We start from the raw sequence: 22,249 nt of genomic DNA, 5'->3' as shown, positions 1-22,249 counted from the left end.
TGCTTGCCTCGCATGCACAAGGCCCTGGGTTCAATCCCCAGCACCACCAAAAAAAAAAAAAAACCATAAATACAGTAGTTTAAAATAACATAACACAGATTTATATCCCAAAGTTTTGAGGTCAATCTGGCATGGCTTAGCTATTTTTGCTTAGGATATCAGAAGGTAAAAGCCAAGATATTTGTCAGGTGGGCTATAACTTGGAGGCTGTAGGGGTAGGAAACTTTATCATTTTTGTAGGGTCTCAGCTGGGTTCCAGAATAAGATTGACATAGATAAATAGGGAAAAGCATAGAAATGTAATAGAAGACTTACTTGGCATGGGAGCCCTCATTAAAAAAAGGGGCGAGGTGGTGCATGCTTGTAATCCCAGCAGCTTGGGAGGCTAAGGCAGGAGAATTGTGAATTCAAAGCCAGCCTCAGCAACAGTGAGACCCTGTCTCTAAATAAAATACAAAATAGGGTTGGAGATGTGGCTCAGTGGCTGAGTGCCCCTGAGTTCAATTTGTGAGACCAAAACCACAAAAGTATATAACCAAAGTTTTTTTTTTTTGTACAGAATTCCTTCAGCCTCAACTTTTCTTGTCTTTGATGCTAAGATTTGCATATTTCATATGGGAATTTCTTCTCTTTGTTTTTTCTTTTAAGAAACAGTATGAAAGAGTAATCTTCTTGCACCTGCTATTTTTCAGGTCCCTTTAACTTAGTATGCCAGAGGTCTTTTTGTTTTGTTTTTTAAAACTCCTTTAAACTCTAGGTGAGAATTTGTTATGAAGTTCATGCAGTTCTTATGGTTCTAATTCTGGTGCTCTGCTGGCCCAGGCTTTTGGTAGCTGCCAACCTGTGGCTTCTCTCAGCTTCTTAAGGCCACTCATATGCCTTGTCATATGGCACTCACCATCACAATTCAGCAAGGGCATCACATGCCCCTTTAAAGAGCTTGTCTGATTTCTTCATATACTACCTAAAGAGAAAACTGCTTTAAAAAAAATAATAATAAACCCCTGATTGAGTTATCCATATATTAAACTTACTAAGGAGTTTAATTACCCCTTCAAAGCACTACCTAGATTATTTTTGAATAATTGGAATACGAATCTTGAGAAACCCATCTTTAGAATTCTGCCACATGGACATTTAGGTCATTTTCAGTTTTTCAAAGTTAATAGAAAAGGCAATATTCTTATGCATATACATAAATATCTCTAATGTACATATTTAGAATTATAATTGTGAGGTCATAAAGTATATACATTTCAATTAATTATATTTCCATATTTCTTCAAGTAATTATCAGTTTGTTGCATCTACACCAGCAGACTGAAAACCATGCCTCAAAACAGTCTGGAAGGGAGAAAGAAGGTCTTTTTTTTCACTCCTATTCCCAATGATCACATTCATAGACACTTAGCTGTCCTGTATATCTACGTTGCATCATCTGACCGCTATGCAGCCATTCAGGAGCCAAGAATTCCATACCCATTGTTTCATCCAAGACAGGAAAAGTCAAACTTAAGAGTTAATGGGCTGGCTCCAAAGCTGTACTGAATTAGTTGATTGACAACTGCAACAAAATTTTAAGTATTCCCTTGGAAGAGTGGTACATGGCACTTACAGAAAAGCACACAGCTAAGAGAAGAGACTAGGAAATAATAGGTCAAAGGAGTCTGAGGGCATTTTGCTTTTATTTATTTGCTACATCTTAGGGATCACACTATATAAACATAACTCCATTACATAGTTATGTTATAACTTATATAAATTTTTTTGATACAGGGGCACTTGACCTCTGAGCTACATTTCCAGTCCTAGTTTGTATTTTATTTAGAGACAGGGTCTCACTGAATTGCCTAGCGCCTTGCTTTGATTATCCTGCCTCCTACTCCAGAGCTGCTGGGATTATAGGTGTGCACCACCGCGCCCGGCTAACTTACATAAACATTTTTGTATTGATAGACCTTTGTACTATTTAGAATCATTTGTTCTTGCAAGCAGAGAAGCAGTTAATAGCCATTTAATATATCAGAACCAGGAGTGGCGCACACCTGTAATCCCAATGACCAAAGAGGCTGAGGCAGGGTGGATTATAAATTTGAGGCCAGCTTTGGCAATTTAGGGAGAACCTGTCTCAAAAAGGACTAGGTGTGTAGCTCAGTAGTAAAGTATACATGTTTCCATCCCCATTGCTACATAAAGAAGAAAGGTATCTATACAAGACTAAATACAAAAAAGAAATTCCTGTATATGATAAAATCCTAGCTGAATCAATTATGAGCTTCATAGAATTTTTTTCAGTATTGCTTATTTTTCATTTGTGGAGTAGTTCTTTGGAGATATGTGTAGGTATACTTCACTGTTTTCATTAGCTGTATAGATACATATTACTTACCCTGTGAACAAACATTTGGGGCAAGCATTTAGGTATTTAGCCCCCCCCCCCCATTTTTTTTAACTTGTACAAATAATGCTGTGATGAAAATCCTTGAAGTGGCAGTTGTATGTTTTTGTTTTTATATTTTATTTTACCCCCATGCTGGTGATGGAACACAGGGCCTCATACATGCTAGGCAAGTGCTATGTCACTAAGTCACATATCCAGATCCCAGGCCAGTTTTGTTTGTGAGACATTGTCTCAGTTGCTCACACCGACGTAAAAATAAGATGATAATCCAAAAGCTTGGGAACTACTATGTAATTTCAAGTCACTGTTTTCCTTATAAAGTAAATGATAAGTATTATTAAACAAGATTGATCATATGGGACTGGGGTTGTGGCTCAGTGGTGGAGCACTTGCCTCACATGTGTGAGGCACTGAATTTGATTCTCAACACCACATATAAATGAATAAAGGACTACATAAATAAATGAATAAAATAAAGGTCCATGAACCACTAAAAAAATAAAATAAAATCAGCCTATCCACACTTAAAAAAAAAAAAAAAAAAAGATTGATTACATGGCTGTTTGAGGTGGCACACACCAGTATTCCAAGCTACTTCCAATGCTGAAGCAGGAGAATCTCAAGTTTGAGCCCAGCTTCAGCAACCTAACAAGACTTTAATCTCAAAATACAAAAAAAGGGTTGGGGATATAGCCCAGTGGTAGTGTGTCCCTCAAAAAAAAAAAGTGTATGTATATATATATATATATATATATATATATATATATATGATAATATATAGAAAAAAGGAAACATTGGAATATCAAGTATTTTTCTTTTTCACTTTTTTTTATTGGTGCATTATAGCTGTACATAATATTGGGATTTGTTTGTAACGTGTATGCACACAACACAACAGTATAGTTTGGCCAAAATCATTCCCCATTATTTCTCTTTTTTCACCTCTGTTTCCTTCCCCCTCATCCCTTTAGTTTACTGGTCTCTCTTTGATTTTCATGAGACCATCCATTTTCCTTTTTTCTCACTAGCTCCTACATATGAGAGAAAAAACATACAACCCTTGACTTTCTGAGTTTCATTTATTTCGCTTAATATTATGTTTTCAAGTTCTATCCATTTTCCTGCAAATAACATTATTTCATTCATCTTTATGGTTGAATAAAACTCCATTTTGTGTGTGTGTGTGTGTGTGTGTGTGTGTATCACATTTTCTTTATCCATTTGTCCATTGATGAACACCTAGGCTGGTTTCATAGTTTGACTGTTGTGAATTGTGCTGCTATAAACGTGAGTATGCTTGTATCACTGTAGTATAATTAATTCTTTAGGATATATATGCAGTGGTATAGCTGGGTTATTTGGTGGTTCCATTTGTAGTCTTAAGAAAGCTCCATACTTATTTCCATAGTGATTATATTAATTTAAAAATCCCACTTACTGTATAAAATTGTTCCTTTTTCTCTAACCTCTCCAGCTTTTGTTGTTTGTACGTTTTTTCACTTTTTGTTTTTTATTTAATTTTTTTTTTTTTTTTTTTAGGTACCAGGGATTGAACTCAGGGGCACTCAACCACTGAGCCACATCCCAGCCCTAGTTTGTATTTTATTTAGAGACAGGGTCTCACTGAGTTGCTTAGAGCCTTGTCATTGCTGAGGCTGGCTTTGAACTCGGGATCCTCCTGTCTCAGCTTCCTGAGCCACTGGGATTATAAGTGTGTGCCACCACGCCTAGCTCACATTTTTAATTGTGCATTACAGGTGTATATACTGATGGGATTTGTTGTTACATATATGTATGCATTATAACAATATAACTTGGCCAGTATCACTTCCCAGTACTTCCTCTCTCCCCACCTCCCATCCATTGGTCCCTTTACTGATTTCCATGAGATCTGCCCCCAACTTTCTTTCCCTTTTCCTCTCTAAGCTTCTGCATGAGAGAAAACATACAACCCTTTACCTTCTGAGTTTGACTTATTTCACTTAACATAATAGTCTCTAGTTCCACTTATTTTCCTGCAAATGGCAATTTCAGGATATATAAATATAAAATATATATTATATATATAATATATAATATTATATATATAATATTATATATATTAAATATATATTATATATATATTTTAAATATTTATTTTTTAGTTGTAGTTGGACACAATACCTTTATTTCACTTATTTATTTTTATGTGGTGCTGAGGATCGAACCCAGGGTCCCACACGTGTGAGGCGAGTGCTCTACCAATGAACCACAACCCCAGCCCCACATTGTGTATATATTTATATATTTATCTGTTGATGGACACCTAAGCTGGTTCCATAGTTTGGCTCTTGTGAAGTGTGCTGCTGTAAACATGAGTATGCCTATATTACTGTACTATGATGACTTTAAATTCTTGAAGATAAATACCATGGAGTGGTATAGCTGAGTCATATGGTGGTTCCATTCCTAGCCTTTTGAGGAAACCCTTACTGCTTTCCATAGCAGTTGTTATTATTATGTGTATTCTTGAGAACTGCCATTCTGACTAGTGTTGAGTTTTGATTTGCATTTCCCTAATTGGTAATGATGTTGAATATTTTTTTCGTGTATATATTGGCGATTTGTATTTCTTCTTTTGAGAAGTGTTTGTTGAGTTCATTTGCCCATTTATTGATTGCGTTATTTGGTTTTTTGGTGTTTAGTCTTTTGAATTATTTATATACTCTGACTATTAATCCTCTGTTAGAAAAATAGGCAAGATTTTCCCCTGTTTTGTTGGTTCTCTTCACATTCTTGTTTTGTTTGCTATGCAGAAACTGTTTAATTTGATGCCATCCCATTTATTACCCCTAAGCATTATTTCCTGAGCTTTAGGGTTACCATTGAATAAGTGGTTGCCTGTGCTATATATTGGAGTATTGAAATGTTTTCTTCTAGGAGTTGGTTAGTTTTTGTTCTAATTCCTACTTCTTTTGATTAATTTGAATTGACTTTTGTACAGGACGAGAGAGGATCTAATCTCATTTTTCTACACATGGATATCAGTTTTCCAAGCATCCTTTGTTGAAAAAATTGTCTATTCTCTCCAGTGTATGTTTTTGGCATTTTCATCAAGGATCAGATGCCTGTAGATGTGTAGGTTTACTTGAGTATCTTCTGTACCATTGGTCTATGTGTCTGGTTTTATATGAGTACCATGCAGTTTTTGATTCCCAAGTATTTTATTGGTTTTTTTTGAGGCTATTGTGAATTGGGTAGTTTTCCTAATTTCTCTTCCAGTGGCTTCATTGCTTATGTATAGAAATGCATTTGGTTTATGGGTAATGATTTTATATCCTGCTGAATTCATTTATTCTAGAAGTTTTATGGTATTAGGCGTAGGGTCTTTGTTCTAGTGCCTAAGTCTTTGAGTTGATTTTATGCAGGCTGAGAGTGAGAGAGGTTTAATTTCATTTTGTTTCATGTAGATTTCCAGTTTTCCCAGTCCCATTTGTTGAATGGGCTATCTTTTCTCTAGTGTATGTTTTCGATGCCTGTGTCTAGTATAAGAAAACCATATTTATGAGGGTTTGTCTCTGTCTTCTATTTTGTACCTTTGGTCTACATTTCTATTTTGGTGTTAATATCATGTTGTTTTGTTATTATTGCTCTGTAGCATAGTTTAAGGTCTGGTATTGTGATATCTCTTGCTTCACTCTTCTTGTTAAGGATGGCTTTGATTTATTCTGGGTCTCTTATTTTTCCAAATGAATTTCATGATTGCTTTTTCTAGTTCTATGAAGAATGTCATTGGGATTTTAATAGGAATTGCATTAAATCTGTATAACAGTTTTAGTAGGATGGCCATTTTGACAATGTTAATTTGCCTATCAAAGAGCATGGGAGATCTTTCCATCTTCTAAGGTCTTCTTCAATTTCTTTCTTTAGTGTTCTGGAATTTTCATTGTAGAGGTCTTTCACCTCTTTTGTTAGATTGATTCCAAAGTATTTTTTTTTTACCATGCAATTTTTGTTACTACAACCCTGTAGTATAATTTGAAGTCAGGTATTGTAATACCTCTAGCACTGCTTTTTGCCTTAGAATTGCTTTGGTTATTCTGGGTGTTTTATTCTTCCAAATGTATTTTAGAACTATTTTTTCTAGTTCTGTGAAGAATATTATTGGTATTTTTATGGGGATTGAATTGAATCTGTAAATTGCTTTTGGTATAATAGCCATTTTAATAATAATAATTCTGCCAATCCATGAATATGGAAGGTCTTTCCATCGTGTGTCTTCTTCAGTTTATTTCTCAAGTGTTCGATAGATTTCATTGGAGATATCTTTCACCTCCTTAGTTAGATTTATTCCTAGTTTATTTTTTGAGACTATTGTGGAAAGGATTGTTTTTCAGATTTCTTTCTCTGTAGATTCATTACAGGTGTATAGGAAAGCTATTTATTTTCATACATGATTTTGTAACCTGCTCCTTTAGCTTTAGCTATCTTCTGAAGCTTCTCTAAATATAGAATCCTTTCTTTTGCCAAAGTGGTAATCTAAATACTTATTTTGAATTTAGGAGACATCTGTGAAGACACCTTTTCTTAATCCTTCATGTTTTCTCATCTCTGACTATTATGCTGTTGCTTCAAAGGTAAGTTACATAAATGTATTTACATGATTCTTTATTTTCTCTTTGTTCTAAAACAGTAACCAGTGATTTCAAATAGATTATGACATCCATAACCTAAATCCAAACTTCTGAGTTTGTTTTTTTTGTTAGTGCTGGGATTGAACCCAGGGTCTTGTGCATGCTAGGCAGGCACTCTACCGACTGAGCAATATCTCCAGCCCTCAAATCCAAACTTCTGAGTCATTCAGACTGAACTAGGAAATAAAACTTTCAGCTTTTTTTTTTTTTGGTACCAGGAATTGAACTCAGGGGCTCAGCCACTTCACCAACCCTATTTTGTATTTTATTTAAAGACAGGGTCTCACTGAGTTGCTTAGTACCTTGCTTTTGCTGAGGCTGGCTTTGAACTCGAGATTTTCCTGCCTCAGCCTCCAGAGCCACTGGGATTACAGATGCACACCATTGCACCCAGCAGCTTTTTGCTTTTTAAAAAAGTATTCTCTCGGGCTGGGGCTGGGGCTCAGCTGTATCGCACTTGCCTGGCATGTGTAAGGTACTGGGTTTGATTCTCAGCACCACGTAAAATAAATAAAGGACTATCAACAACTAAAAAATAAAAATTTAAAAAAAAAATTCTCTCTTTTTTTTTAATTGCTTTTATTTTTTAAATACATGACAGCGGAATGCAAAAGTATTCTTTTTTATTCTCACAGTTTCCTAATGTAGTACATTCATGTATCACTTGAGAGGGATATGTTCTGGGAAATACTCAGGAAGTTCCATCTGTTGCAAACATCATAGAATGCTTATACAAACTAATACAACTCTAAGTATCATTAGGCCAATATCAACTTACAGAACTACTGTGGCATATGCAGTCTATCAGTGACTAAAATGTGGTATGTGACACCTCACTATTAATAAAATACCTATGACTAGAAAATTGCCCTTTGTATGCCATTTTTCAGTGATCTCAATAAACTGACATCCAGGTCATGATTTATGTAAAATCACATGACAGCTAAAAGCCTAAACCTTAGAATTCATCTTTGCTCAGGCCCTGATTAGATGTGTCACCTGAAGCAGCTTCAGATCCTTCAGATTCTTTCCTGAACCATCAACTCTACCTCACAGGATGTCTTGAGAGAGACAGCTATTAAGCATCTTGTAGATTTGGTGACAGATCTGTATAGGGTTGTTTAAAAAATGTTACCACTCTGGGTTTGGGGTTGTAGCTCAGTGGTAGAGCACTTGCCTAGCATGTGTGAGGCGCTGGGTTCAATCCTCAGCACCACATAAAAATAAATAAAATAAAGGTATTATGTCCGTCTACAACTAAAAAAGAAAAAAGAAAAAAAAAAATGTTACCACTCTGACAAAGAAGCTTTGAAAATAGCAATGACTTCTGCCAGAGTCCTACCATCATAACATATATTATTAAGTTGTTGACTTAGCCAATCTTAGATCCCCTATAATCAATCAAACTACTTAAATACTATTGATAAGTATTATACTAATAACTACTTTCTATATAAGTATAAATAAGTAATTTTTGGTTTTCTCCCAAATAATTTGTTTACAAGACATTGGTAAACACTGAAAACTTCATAAAATTTAATAATGTAACTTTATAAATAAAACATCAACATAGAATAGTAGTAAATTTCTTATAGAAAATATAGAAAAAGTTTGATTAAGCTACCTCTTAACATTGAAAACACAATTTATTGCTCAAGATGTAGAAACATGTATACAATTCTCTTTCAGAGCCTTTTTTTGTGGTGTTAGGGATTGAACCCAAGGTCTGTACATGGCAGGCAAGTACTCTACCACTGAACTACATCCCCAGCCTCCAAGTCTCTTGATTTGGAAATCTCTCAGTTCTAATTCCAGCGGGTTCATCTTCAAGAAATACCTGATGGTAAAGAATGGGCTCTCTTAAGAGTTCTTGTGTTATTTGGATCTAGTTGAGGTTGCTGAATTGAACAAATGCAGCCCACAGAATTAATAATTTGGACACTTGAATGTACAGGATCATGTAAAAGAGAGAATTCTGATGTTTTAGGCCAGAGGTTTTTGAGTAGAAAATTCTCTTTCATCAGATTTTTGTTTTTATTCTCTTTTGAGGCAGTGTCTTTTTCTTCCAGTGCCTGAGCAAGCATGTAACTAACTTTTCTTTGATGAGCCAGCGCTTCTTCTTTATCATTTAACTGCATGCAGAGAAATTAAAAATATAATGGTTAGTCAATAAGTCAGAATATAATCAGAAAAAGGAGTGTCCATATTTTATCAAAATATTCAACTCTAAATCTGTCCAGTCAATCTGTATAAGTTGTCACCTGATGCCTAAGTATTATGCTACATTTGAGGATTGTTTTCAAAAAGAAAAACAGAAGACAGTATTACTTTTTTTTTTTTGGTACTGGGGATTGAACTCAGGGGCATTAAACCAGTAAGCCACATCCCCAGTCCTATTTTGTATTTTATTTAGAGACAGGGTCTTGCTGAGTTGCTTAGAGCCTCACTGTTGCTGAGGCTGGCTTTAAACTCGCAATCCTCCTGCCTCAGCCTCCCTAGCCATTGGAATTATAGGTGTGTGCCACCGTGACCAGCCAAAATAGTATTACTTCTATTGAAAATTTTATAAGTCATCTAGATGCAGGAGAAATGTGTGTGTGTGTGTGTACAATATATCAACATTTATTTCTAAAAGAATATTGTTATTCATAAATTGTTTTTATAGATTTATATGCAAATGAGTATTAAAAGTCCTTAGAGTTAAAGTATATTTAAAAACACCTCAGTCACTCAACATCTTATCTGCAACGGGGATAACAATAATTTCAGGGTTTTGGTAAAGATTAAAAAATATCGTATGTGAGGAAGTGCCTTGAATCTTAAGTGATATTTGTGCCTTATCGTGATATTTACATGTAAATGCAGGCGACTGAGCTGGCTGAAGGAGGGAGTTTCAGAGGTGGAGCTTTAAACATGAGTAAGAGAAATGGAAAGAGCATGAGTTAAGGAGATGGTCACATGAATTTGGAGAATGCTATCCTAAAATAGGAAAAGGGCATAAAAGAAAAGTATAGAGAGATGAAGTGCTGAATTAGTAAGAGGCAGAAGAGACTGGCTTAACCACAACCTCTAATAAAAAGAAAGCAAAGGTTACTAACCAGATCTATTAGCATCCTAAAAACTGCTTGAGGATCATCCTGGTCTTCAGTTCTCTTAGAACTGTTTTCTGAAGGCAACATATCCAACAGTTTCTGCCCTAAGGTCTTCTTACTCCTTTGGGATGAATCTCCTAAAGAACATGAAAACACAGCTGAGACAAAAATGTGTTCATTGAAGTATTTCCAGTAAGGAGATAACTGTGAACCAACATTAATTTCTAAATCAGTCCACACATTGTCCTCTTCAAGAGGCCACTGGGACATGTGAGTCTCCTGAAAAAGATAATGTAGTGGTAGGAGCATGGACTTGAGAGCCAGGAGGGCATCTGCAGGTGACAGGGCCACCACTGAAAAACCCAGGGCCTGCCCTGCCTTTTTATAGCATAGTTGCTCTTTAGCACCAGCTGTTGGCTGTGAGAGAATGCAGTCCATGTCAGAGTAGCCAAAATCACAGATTGAATGGCAAATCTCTCAATGTTAAATATCAGCCGCTAACCACAGGATTTGAAAAAACAATGCAGACCCAACAAAAATGTCTGCAGACCACAGAGGCCTCTGAACCATGCTAACGCTGGAGCCAAAAAGACCTGAGCTCAAATCCTTGTTTAGCCAACTTACTAATGAAGTTTTGGATGAGTTTTCTGAGCTTCATATTCTTCACCTCTAAAATGAAAATAATATTACCTACTTCTGAATTTCCTGTGCCATAAATGATTGTTTTTTTAAATATTTTTAGTTGTAGATGGACACAATACCTTTATTTTATTTTTATTTTGATGCCACTTAAAAATGACAATTACTCAGTGAGACTCTGTTTCTAATAAAATACAAAAATTGGGCTGGGGATGTGGCTTAGTGGTTGAGTGCCCCTGAGTTCAATCCCTGGTACCCACCCCCCCAAAAAAAAGTAAAAGGAAAAAAATGGCTGAAGGAGCTCGTGCTCATGGATGGGAGAAGGATTAAAGATTGAGTTGATTATCAATGTCCAGTGACTGATAATGGAGCCTCCATAAAAATCCCAAAGGACTGGGTTTGAGAAATTTGTGGATAGCTGAATATGTGTGCAGGCTCCTGATGGGTAGCATGTCCCAGAAGGGTACAGACATTCTGTGCCCCTCCCCACATGCCCTATGCATCTCTTCCTTCTGGCTGTTCATCTGTATCTTTGTAATATCCTTTTTTTTTTTAATCTTATTTTTTTTTTTGGGTCTTTTTTGGAATTGGGGGTCGAACCCAGGGCTTTGCGAATGCAAGGCAGACACTTTGCCATTGAGATACATCCCAGCCCTCCTTTTTTTTTTAATATTTATTTTTTAGTTTTAGGTTGGCACAATGTCTTTAATTTATATTTATGTGGTGTTGAAGATTGAACCTATGCATGCTAGGCGAGCGCTCTACCACTGAGCCACAACCCTAGCACCTGTAATATCCTTTATAATTAACCACTAAATGTGTTTCTTAGAGTTCTATAAGCCATCCTAGCAAACTAATTGAACCCACAGAGGTGGTCATAAGGAATCCAATTCACTGAGAAATATTAGTTAATAACCTACTTTTATTGACTGGCCTCTGAATGGGGGCAAACTCATGAGACTTGAGCCTTTACACTGTGGAATCTGACGTTAGTAGATACAGTCAGGGTTGAGGACCTGTTGGTGATGTCCAAGGGAGAACCAATTGCTTAGTGTGTGGGGACATCCCCAACACTTTTGGTGTCAACTGCTGTAGTGAGTGGTGTGTGAAACATTTTGATTTTTCCTACTTCTTACATTAAGCAGAATTCTGGAATATAAAATAGGCACATACTCAAGTGCTGAATGAATATGACTCCACCTCTTAAGAAAATCCCAATTTTGTCTATGAAGCAACATCCTAATGGCCCAACCTCCCCGCAGAGTTGGGTCCACTGTTGCAGGTGACAGAGTAACAGGCTTTCCTAAGATTCCTTTGGTCCTGCTTTCTCCTTTTCTTCTCTCTCCCTCAATATTCCTTTTCCAACAGAATAAAAAAGTAATTAACATCCGATTTCCAAAGGAATCTGACTTCACTTAACCCAGAACACCATAGCTGTCTACACTTTGAAAATCATGCTCTTATCAAGGGCCTAGCTGAGAAGAAAAGTGTCTGAGGAAGATCACTCTCAACAGTTGTCCATGGTGGAACTAAAATTCTTTATGTTTTCTGTTGATGCCTAGCTAGAAGTCTAAATACACGGACCATGTCAGCTTTTTTCCCCTAGCAAAATCACCTACCTTGAGTTAAACATTAAGGTAGACCTTCAACTTTTATAAAGGAATTATTATAGAAAATAGACATAGATATTAATTTTGTATTTATTATAAATTATTGTAGCCAGGTGCGGAGGCACATGCCTAAAATCCCAGCAACTCAGGAGGCTGCAGCCGGACCATTGTAAGTTCAAGGCTGCCCTCAGCAAGACCCTGTGTCTAAATAAAAAATATAAAAAGGAGAATAAAGCTCAGTGGTAAACCAACTCAGGATCAATCCCCAGTACCAAAAATAAATAATTGTTGAGGATTTAGCTTTTATATTTGCTCAGTGGACTCTGAAAGCCTCATGTCAGTGACGCTTTTTGAATCTAATTTCAGGACAATGTGACGCCTTTTTTGGAAATGAGAGTTGTGGGATATTCTATTTTCCCTGTAGCCCTAACTTCTACCTGATGAACACTCTAAAGATATAGCTTTTATGATTTGCTTTTCTGTCTTTCGTAGTTCTAACTACTTATCTTCTCATTATCCTTACAAGCCACTTACCTTTTCATCAAGAGAAGAAGGGGTAAAGTTTAACTAGTGAAGCTACAATTCACAATAGTTGACTTATATGGTATTACTTATGTATACTGATGGAAAAATATTTCAAGTGAAATTGATATCTACTATTGAATTTTTTATTTTTATTTTTTTGATATGGGGGCACTCTACCATTGACCTTCATCCCCAACCCTTTTTATATTTTGAGACAGGGACTTGCTAAGTTGCTAAGGCTGGCCTCAAACTTGTGATGCTCATGCCTGAGCCTCCAGAGCATCTGGGAGTATAGGGGTGCAACACCTTATCCAACTCAATTTTTAAATAAATCACAAACAACTACATGTGAAATTTCAATTCTATTCATCTACTGTGGATTAACTGTGTTTCATCAACTTTGATTATAACCCAAAACAACTGAATTTACACCTCATTATTTATGGTCATTATGATTCATAGTTACCATCCTCTTTAAGGTGCTTCCAATTTATCTGTTTCGTTGCTTTTTTACACATTTTATCCATTTGTGTCAATCTTAGTGCCTGGTCATTTTTTCTCATTAATTGTTGCTCAAATGCAATTCTGAATGCATCTGCCATTGTGTAAGCTTCTTCTTTACTCTTCTGCAAAAGTTCCAACTGGTTTTGAAAGAAAGTTCAGGAAGTGTCAGAGGCAAAACCAAAATAGTTTTTGCCTGTACTGAATGTTGAATCAAATTAACATATGCAGTCTCCCTGTCTAATACTGATCTATTGCTGGTATTGATTTAGTTTACCTGCTTAAACTAAAATTACCACTTGCTGATTCTAGAGCCTACTATGATCTGGATTATCAGTAGTTTCCCCCTTGGCGCCTTTCAACTATTTGCTAATCCAGTTCTTGGAATTTTCTACCCTAGAAAAGCTCTATGAGTATACTACCCAAATCCCAGGAGGAAGGACTCAACTAGAATTAGAAGGCAAGATGTCAAAGGCTGCATTTTAATTTGGCGTTGGGCCACAGCAAACACCACTGAACACCTCTGGAATACCTCCCAGAGCTTATCACAACTGTGATACATGTAAATGTATACTTTTCTTAGTGAATTGTTAATGTTTAGCGGTTAGCTTGCCCATGTTTTCTAAAGGCTCTGAATTCCACTCCTTAAAAAAAATAGTAAAACATTTTAAAAATTATGGGTCATGTACAAGATTTATAATAAAAGCCCAATTATAACAACAACTATCACTTCATTAAGTGGCACACTCATGGCACTGTGCTAAACATAATATTTCCATTTCCTCTTCTTACTACAACCCTCTAAGGTAGTTACTACCCTCTGTTTAAAATAGAGAAAACTGAGACATCCTGCCCACACTGCAAATAACTGGAGCTAAGGTGCACCCCTAAGTCTGGCTGGCACAAAGTCTGTACCTGGTTGCTTTTCAAGTAATCTCCACGTTTATCTCCCTATTAATCAGGGTTACTGTTACTAATTCCTAGAGATATTAAGCATAAATACAACTTTTCCTTCTATTTTATAGTAATTTTAAGACCATATATAATTGAGAAAAATACAAATTTAGGAAACATTAACTATTGCCTTAGGCAAATGACTACGTGGCTTCAAATATCATACCAAGTACTATTTATATTGGAATCAAGTAAACAAAATCTCATTTATAAATTAATGCTGTCATATAAAGCTAACTATAAGTTCCACAGCCAAAGGCTACTAAGAGGAATTACTGCATATACCTCCATTTATTCTATTAATAGAAAAAGAATCAAAGCTTCTGCTATTGTGACAATGCAATACCTCGTTTTTGAGCTGAAGAACCAGTTTATGAGTGGATGCTGCCATTCTGGCACAAGAACAGGGGCTCCCTCCAGGACCATGACAAAGGCAGGCTCCAAGGATTGCAAGCTTAAAACCCAAAAGCATTACCCATGTTACTAAGTGTCACACTGTTTTAGCTGTACACAATGCAGGGCACCCCCACATACCCACACATACTACTATTCAAGCATCTGATCCAGAATCAAAGGGAGAAAAAACAGGAGCCTATTCAAGATTGTAACAGAAGATTTCCTGAATTTTTTCTCAGTTGATTTTATTTTCCTTTCTGCTATACAGGTTGAGTATACCATATCTGAAATGCTTGGGACCAGAAATTTTTCAGAATTATGGATTTTTTTTGGAATTTGGAATATTTGAATATACATAATGAGCTATTTTGAGGACAGGATCCAGTTCTAAACCAAGAAATTCATTTATTTTTTTATGTACACTTTAGACATAGCCTGTGGGTAATTTAAAAAAAAATTTTTTTTAGTTGTTAATGGACCTTTATTTTATTTATTTATTTATATGCAGTGCTGAAGATTGAACCCAGTGCCTCAGACATGCTAGGCAAGCGCTCTACCACTGAGCACAACCCCAGCCCATCTGTGGGTAATCTTATACAATTATATTTTTCATGCACCTTCATTCTAACTGCCAGTTCCCTCTGAGGAGACTGCATACTCAGAAATGTTACATGAAGCTGGGCGTGGTGGTGCACATCTGTAATCCCAGCAGGAGGATCCAAGTTCAAGGCCACCCTCAGAAACTTAGAGAGACCTTGTCTCAAAAAATAAAAAGGGCTGGTTAATGTGGCTCAGTGGTAAAGTGCTCCCAGGTTCAATCCCCACTTAAAAAAAAAAAAATGAGCTCAGGACCTTTGAACCTCACTAGCCAAACACCCACACTAGAACCATTAGCAGATCTTCATTCTGATCCTGGCTCAACCACAGGCTAGATGGGAAAGTAAATGAACTTGTCTAAGTTTTAGACTGATAATACCCACTTTGTAGCCCTCAGAGACAACTATAAAGATGAGATAAAATAATGTGTGAAAGTTCTCACATTGTAAGCCCTTGCCCAGGAGTGAGACACTATTTGACACAGCTTCTGCTGCAGTTGTAAAAATAAGAAATAAATGAGGTGAGAAGCAGCCAGCACACCCTTAATGTCCAAGAATGTCATGCCTGAAGGTCATGGTAGCAGCAAGGTGTGAAAAACTGACCTCTGCAAATCCTTGGGCCTCTCTCACCTTTAGTCTCAAATTGCTAAGTACAGTGCCATCTTTGAACAGGCACCAAGAAAGAGGAAAATAGAAAATCTTCTTCCCACCTGTTCAACTTCCTTACATACATACCTACCTCAAGACCTGACACCTCTGTAAAGTCATTTTTATCCCGGCACATGTTTTCCTGAGCCATCTTCTGCTGTTTTATATCAAGTATGGCGAGGGCCTCCAAGTATTGTTTATTCAAAACTAGGAAAGCCATATAGGAGAATGTTAGTTATGAATCTAGCCTCATCTAATCTGGCTACACCAGATCAGATATAGTCATTTCTTCTGAGCTACATATATACAACTGACAGATTTGGGGCTCCGTCCAAAAAACCTACTGATTGAATAGCAAGTATCATGTGAAATAACATACAATACTAGAAAAAATTTTTTTGGACCAGAGATTAAACTCAGGGGTGCTTAACCACTGAACCACTTCCCCAGTCCTTTCTATATTTTATGTTGAGACAGGGTCTCACTAAGTTGCTTAGGGCCTTGCTAAATGGCTGAGACTGGCTTTGAACTTGCCATCCTCCTGCCTCAGTCTCCCAAATTGCTGGGATTACAGGAATGCACCACCACACCCAGAAAAAAAAAAAAGTTATTTTTAATACCAAAGCATCTTAACTTTGAATCCCAAATTTGATCCTTGTTGGCTCTGGGAAAATTTGTAGGATTTTAAAAAAGGGAACATGTAAAGGCAAATTATTCAGAATCTGCAGATAGTAGGAGAAATGGATGATGAGATCTCATATATTATATTCATGTTGAATGTACCAGCTGCCACACTTTACCAGATTTTTCCCTATTAAAAGTTTTCATGGGCTGGGGTTGTGGCTCAGCGGTAGAGCGCTCGCCTAGCACATGTGAGGCCCTGGGTTGGATCCTCAGCACCACATAAAAATAAATAAAATAAAGGTATTGTGTCCAAGTACAACTAAAAAATAAATATTAAAAAAAGTTTTCATAAAAAAAAAAAAAAGTTTTCATAAGAGGCTCTCAAACTACACATTTAGAACATGAGGGATCCTGCTATCTGCTGGAGAGCAGAAAATAGTACCTTCCTCCTCATGCTATAGTAGGGGCAGGGAAGTAGGAGAGGTTGTGAGTAGCAGCTTCTATACTGACCTAATCTAACACAGGCCACAGCTTTATGGGTTCAACTGCCTGAAACACCATCTGTGTGTGCAGATCTCACCCAGAGAGTTTATACACCTCTGTCACACACGACAGAGAGGCCTCTCAGTCCTGGGGGATGATTTAGAGCTTGTTTTGTCCCCTTCAAGCCACCACTTAGTTTCTGCTAAGGGAGAATTAACATCTTCTCTGAAAAATTTGTAAAAAGTTGGTACCACTTTAATGCTCTTCTAATTTTCATTATATAATGGATATATATTTTTATATATGTGCATACATTTGTGTGTGTGTGTGTATTTTTTTTTTTTCTACTTGGGTTCCTCAAGCATCATGCTCTACTGTTTTACTTTACACTAAAACTAAATAAAAATAAGGAGTAAGGAGAAACGGTTTAATGGGTAGAAGGTTTGTGTGTGTGTGTGTATAGTGCTGAGGATTGAACCCAGGGCCTTGTGCATGCAAGGTAAGCACTCTACCAACTGAGCTCTATTCCCAGCTCTAATGGGTACAAGCTTTTACTTTGGAGAGCTCCAATGTTTTGGAAATAGAAGTGGTTTGGCTACACAGTATTGTCAGTGCCACTGAATTTCTCTTTTAAAATGATAAATTTTATGTTGGGTGGATTTTGAGCTGATAAAATTTTAAATTTAAGAAACCTCAATGATGCATTTCTTCCTTTGATTATCCTTAAAACATATTACTTAAAAATACTAGCATTTTGTTTCTATTATGTGTTCTTACTACATAATACTCTACACAAAACTAATCTTTTTTAATATTTTTGAGTTATAGATGGACACAATATCTTTATTTTGTTTATTCATTTTATGTGGTGCTAAGGATTGAACCCAGTGCCTCACCTGTGCAAGGCAAGTACTCTGCCACTGAGCCATAACCTCAGCCCTGCAAAACTAATCTTTAAACATAATATTTTAAAAGAATCATCAGAAGACCACACTTTACTTACTTGCTTGTTCAGACTTTAGCATTTTAATTTCTTCTGTTTTCAGTTTCAGATTCTCTTTGAGAACTGCATTTTCACAGTTTAGTCTGGAAAAAAGCACCCTTCAAATAACTAAAACATTATCACTTCCTGAATGAGAATAATTTTGTTTCTATAATTAGAACATAAAAACCTAAATATAATTTTTTCTGCTTTAAAGGGCTGGGGATGTAGCTCAGTGGTAGAGCACTTGCCTCGCATGTCTGAGACCCTGGGTTCAGTCCTCAGTATTGAAGAAAAAAGGAGTTTAAAATATATTTTTAAATTTTGAGATAGGGTCTTGCTAAGTTGCTGAGGCTGGCCTTGATTCTCCTACCTCAGCCTCTCAAGTACCTAGGATTATAAGCATGTGCCACCATACCCTGTCATATATATTTAAAAAAAAAAAATAGAAAGGCAGAAAAGTAACAAAAAACAAGGAACCATTAAGCAGTAAGAATTTTATAATATTTACAGTTAGCTTAAAGAAGAAAGCCTAAACTACATTTGAATTAATGCATTTTAAAGATTCTTTTTTTCTTTCTTTCTTTTTTTTTTTTTTCTGATACCAGGGATTAAATTCAGGGGCACTCAACCACTAAGCCACATCCCCAGCCCTATTTTGCATTTTATTTTGAGACAGGATCTCACTAAATTGCTTAGGGATTTGCTAAGTTGCTGAGGCTGGCCTCAAACTTGCAATCCTCCTGCCTCAGCCTCCCTAGTCACTGGAAGGTGTGTACCACCATGCCCAGCAGTGCATTTTGAGGCCCTGGGTGTGATCCTCAGTGTTGTAAAGAATAAAATATTATACAAACCTTTCACATTTTTGGGTCCAAGATTCCTCTATATTTTTGAATCTATTCTGATCAAATTCTATTTCCCACTGCAAGGCATTTATTTCCTAGGGAAAGAAAATAGCACTTTCATGGAAAATTACTACAAATATATCATTTCATTTAATCATTTCGCAGAAATGGTTTAAAAAGAAAAAACGATCATTCAAAAGAGTCTTTGACATTTGTAAAAGACATTTGGTATGCCTCTTTAGCACTCAAAGAAATTTTGCTTACTTAAAATTCATTTAATATAAAAAAAAATTTCAAATTGTTTGAGTTAAAAATTTGCTGGACTGCACACAGATTTCTCAGTGCCTACCCCTGCCCCATGCAGACAGTATAAGCAAAATTCACTCCTGGAATCTCAGCCTAAATGGCCCTATCAGGTGTGCAACAGACACAGAAAAGTGATCATCTAGAATGATCCCTAGTGACTTTTATTGTGGTCGTTTATTATTATTGCCAGAAAGATGCAGACCCTGACAAGGAAGTAGAGGAATAAAAAAGGAAAGAAAAATAGGAAGTATCAATTTGGCAGGCTTTCAACTATCATAAATGGAGAAATAAAAGAAACTAACTTTTTACCCATGTGACAATCTGTTTTAGATTGCTCCCAAAGGGAAGACTATCAGAGATTGAAGCATACCTGGAGAGTATGCACAAATGGCATATCCAAAGTATGGTGAGTTTAAGAAAATCCTATTTAAATCTTATTGGATTGAATAAGTCTATGCTAAAAATGCAAATACCTTCTCCAAGGATTTCTTTTGCTCCATAGTTTTTTGAAGCATTGCCTGGGTATGACTTGTGGCTTTGCCAAATACTGCCTATAGAAAATAAAAATAGCATGAGTATAAATCAAATTTCTTTTCTTATTTTTTAAAAATTTTTTTTGCAGTTGTAGATGAACAGCATGTCTTTATTTTATTTGTTTATTTTTATGTGGTGCTGAGGATCAAACCCAGTGCCTCCTACATGTGCAAGGCAAGCACTCTGCCACTGAGCTACAGCCCCAGCCCTCTTTATTTATTTTTTTTTTTTAAATATTTTTAGTTGTAGATGGACACAATGCTTTTCTTTTGTTTATTTAGTTGTATGTGGTGCTGGGGATCGAACCCAGGGACTCACACATGCTAGGCAAGCGCTCTACCACTGAGCCACAACCCCAACCCCTCTTTATTTTTTTTTAAGTTTTTATTTTATTTATTTATTTTTATGTGATGCTGAGGATTGAACCCAGTGCCTCACACAGACTAGGCAAGTGTTCTATCCCTGAGCTACATCCCAGCCCTTTTTATTTTTTGTTTTGAGACAGGGTCTCACTAAGTTGCCCAGATTGATCTCAAACTTTCATTCATCCTGCCTTAGCCTTCCAAGTAACTGGGTTATAGGCATGCACTACCATACCAGGCTAAACTAAATTACAGTCACTCTGATATGCACAATGAAGTATAATATTTTATACACAATGAATGTGAACTTCATTAATTCTTAACTTAAGAGTTTCACACTGACAGTCTCCCCCTACCCTACCCCAGTTCTGGAGTGTGAACCCAGGGATAGTATACTACTGAGTCATATCTGTGGCCATTTTTCTTTTTTATTTTGAGACAGGAGATAGCTAAGTTGTTTAAGACCTCACTAAGTTGTCCAGGCTGGCCTTGATTTTCCTGCCTCAGGAGGCAGTGGCACATGCCTATGGATTACAGGCATGTGTCACTGTGCCTGGCTCATATTGACAAACTTTTGTGGAACATTTGATATCTCAAATGTCAGAAGAGTTTGATTTGATTCTTTCCCAATAAATGTGGGAATGAATGAATGAATACACACAGAAACTGTACACAGCAGTATTATTCATCATAGTTAAAAAGAAGAAACAACCCACATATTCATCAACCAGTAAGTGTATAAATAAAGTGTGGTATGACTGTACAATATTTTTGTTTGTTTGTTGTATTGGGGATTGAACCAAACTGAGGATTGCTTGACCTCTGAGCCATAATCCCCAGCCCTTTATTTTTCATTTTGAAACAGGGTCTCACTAAGTTGCTGAGGCTGGCTTTGAACTTGTGATCTTCCTTCCTCAGTCTTCTGAGTCACTGGGAATACTAAGGCAGGTGCCACCACACCTGGCCTCACAGTGGAATTTTATTTGGCAATACAAAGGAAGAAAGTATTGATACATACTAAAACATGCGTTTACTTCAAAAACATGCTAACTAGAAGAATCCAAATTCCAGTGAATCCAGTTACCATATTATATGGTTGTATTTGTATGAAACAGAAAAAGACAAATTTGTAAGATGATCATTGATCATCTAGGACTATGAGTTGGAATGGGGAATGCCTGCTAGTGGATACAGGATTCCTTTTTTGAATGTCTGAAATGTTCTTAAATTAGACTGTAGTGATGGTTGCACAACTCCCAAGTTAGTAAAAATAAATTGTATTGCATTCTTAAAACAAGTGAAATTCTTAGTGTGAAAATTATAAAACTATGGAAAAATCTACACCTAAAAAAACTATAACACAGCTATATTAAGTACTTCTCAGTTTTTTTGTTTTGTTTGGTTTGGTTGGTTTGGTTTTGTTGCTGGGGATCAGCCTGCTCTTGTTTTAAATGTCAAAAATATATCACTTATTATTGGAATATGTAATTGATAAAAGTTTAAAACTAACTTCTTACCATGCTTTGAAGAATTTTCAATGCTTCCTCTTTACCTTCAAGTTGTCTTTGAGATGCCTCAAGTTCAGTTTTTAAAATTTCTACTTCCTGAGGACAAAAATAAAATTAGTCTTTCTATCTGCAAGACATATAACCCCCAAATTGTCAATTTGACTAGTTCACATTTACCCACAATACAAAGCACCTACAAACGAGGATCTAAATCCCTCTAGACTATATAAATGAACTATTCAGGCTAAAGCTGAGAACCCAACTATCAAGCATCACTGGTAACAATAAGCCCAAATTTTTTGCTTTTACTGACTTTGGCCACATACTTAATAACATGAAAAAAAATATTTAGGCCACATAAAATAAGCACATGGTGGCTATCTATTCAGCTACAGTAGCTGTTGTGGTCTGAACTGTGTCCTTGAAAAGGATATGTTCAAGTTCTAACCCTAATACCATGACTATGACCTTATCTGGAAAGGCGATCTTAGCAGATATGTTTTTTAAAAAACTTTTAGACAAATGAAACTTAACAGTTTAATTGATCAAGGAATGAGATACAAGTTGGCC

The 22,249-nt window shown here is 36.3% G+C and overlaps 1 protein-coding gene and 1 long non-coding RNA gene across 7 annotated transcripts in view; one reads left to right on the top strand and one right to left on the bottom strand.

Annotated features, from left to right (window-relative positions):
* The window catches only part of Ccdc125 (coiled-coil domain containing 125), a 69,216-nt gene that overhangs the window by 32,602 nt on the left and 14,365 nt on the right, over window positions 1–22,249 (bottom strand). For 4 of the 6 annotated variants that reach the window (XM_027951644.2, XM_071612533.1, XM_071612534.1 and 1 more), the window contains exons 4-12: window positions 21,689–21,775; window positions 19,749–19,826; window positions 18,979–19,064; window positions 18,146–18,228; window positions 16,127–16,242; window positions 14,742–14,849; window positions 13,407–13,581; window positions 10,173–10,303; window positions 8,702–9,206 (exon numbers count right to left, since the gene is read on the bottom strand). In XM_027951644.2, coding sequence (XP_027807445.1) covers window positions 8,901–9,206; window positions 10,173–10,303; window positions 13,407–13,581; window positions 14,742–14,849; window positions 16,127–16,242; window positions 18,146–18,228; window positions 18,979–19,064; window positions 19,749–19,826; window positions 21,689–21,775 — 1,170 coding nt within the window. In that variant the 3' untranslated portion in view covers window positions 8,702–8,900. Of the gene's footprint in view, window positions 1–8,701; window positions 9,207–10,172; window positions 10,304–13,406; window positions 13,582–14,741; window positions 14,850–16,126; window positions 16,243–18,145; window positions 18,229–18,978; window positions 19,065–19,748; window positions 19,827–21,688; window positions 21,776–22,249 lie in introns of those variants that run through there. The other 2 variants (XM_071612537.1, XM_071612536.1) reach the window with 2 other exon arrangements.
* LOC139705790 (uncharacterized) lies at window positions 4,655–21,740 on the top strand. The gene is made up of 3 exons (XR_011707621.1): window positions 4,655–7,017; window positions 19,606–19,681; window positions 21,037–21,740. It is a non-coding gene; the product is annotated as an uncharacterized lncRNA (long non-coding RNA).

The sequence above is a fragment of the Marmota flaviventris genome, chromosome 5 (genome assembly GCF_047511675.1).
Source record: "Marmota flaviventris isolate mMarFla1 chromosome 5, mMarFla1.hap1, whole genome shotgun sequence".
Taxonomy (NCBI): domain Eukaryota; kingdom Metazoa; phylum Chordata; class Mammalia; order Rodentia; family Sciuridae; genus Marmota; species Marmota flaviventris.
The sequence above is the reverse complement of the archived record's forward strand: the minus strand, read 5'-3'. Positions and strand labels throughout refer to the sequence as shown.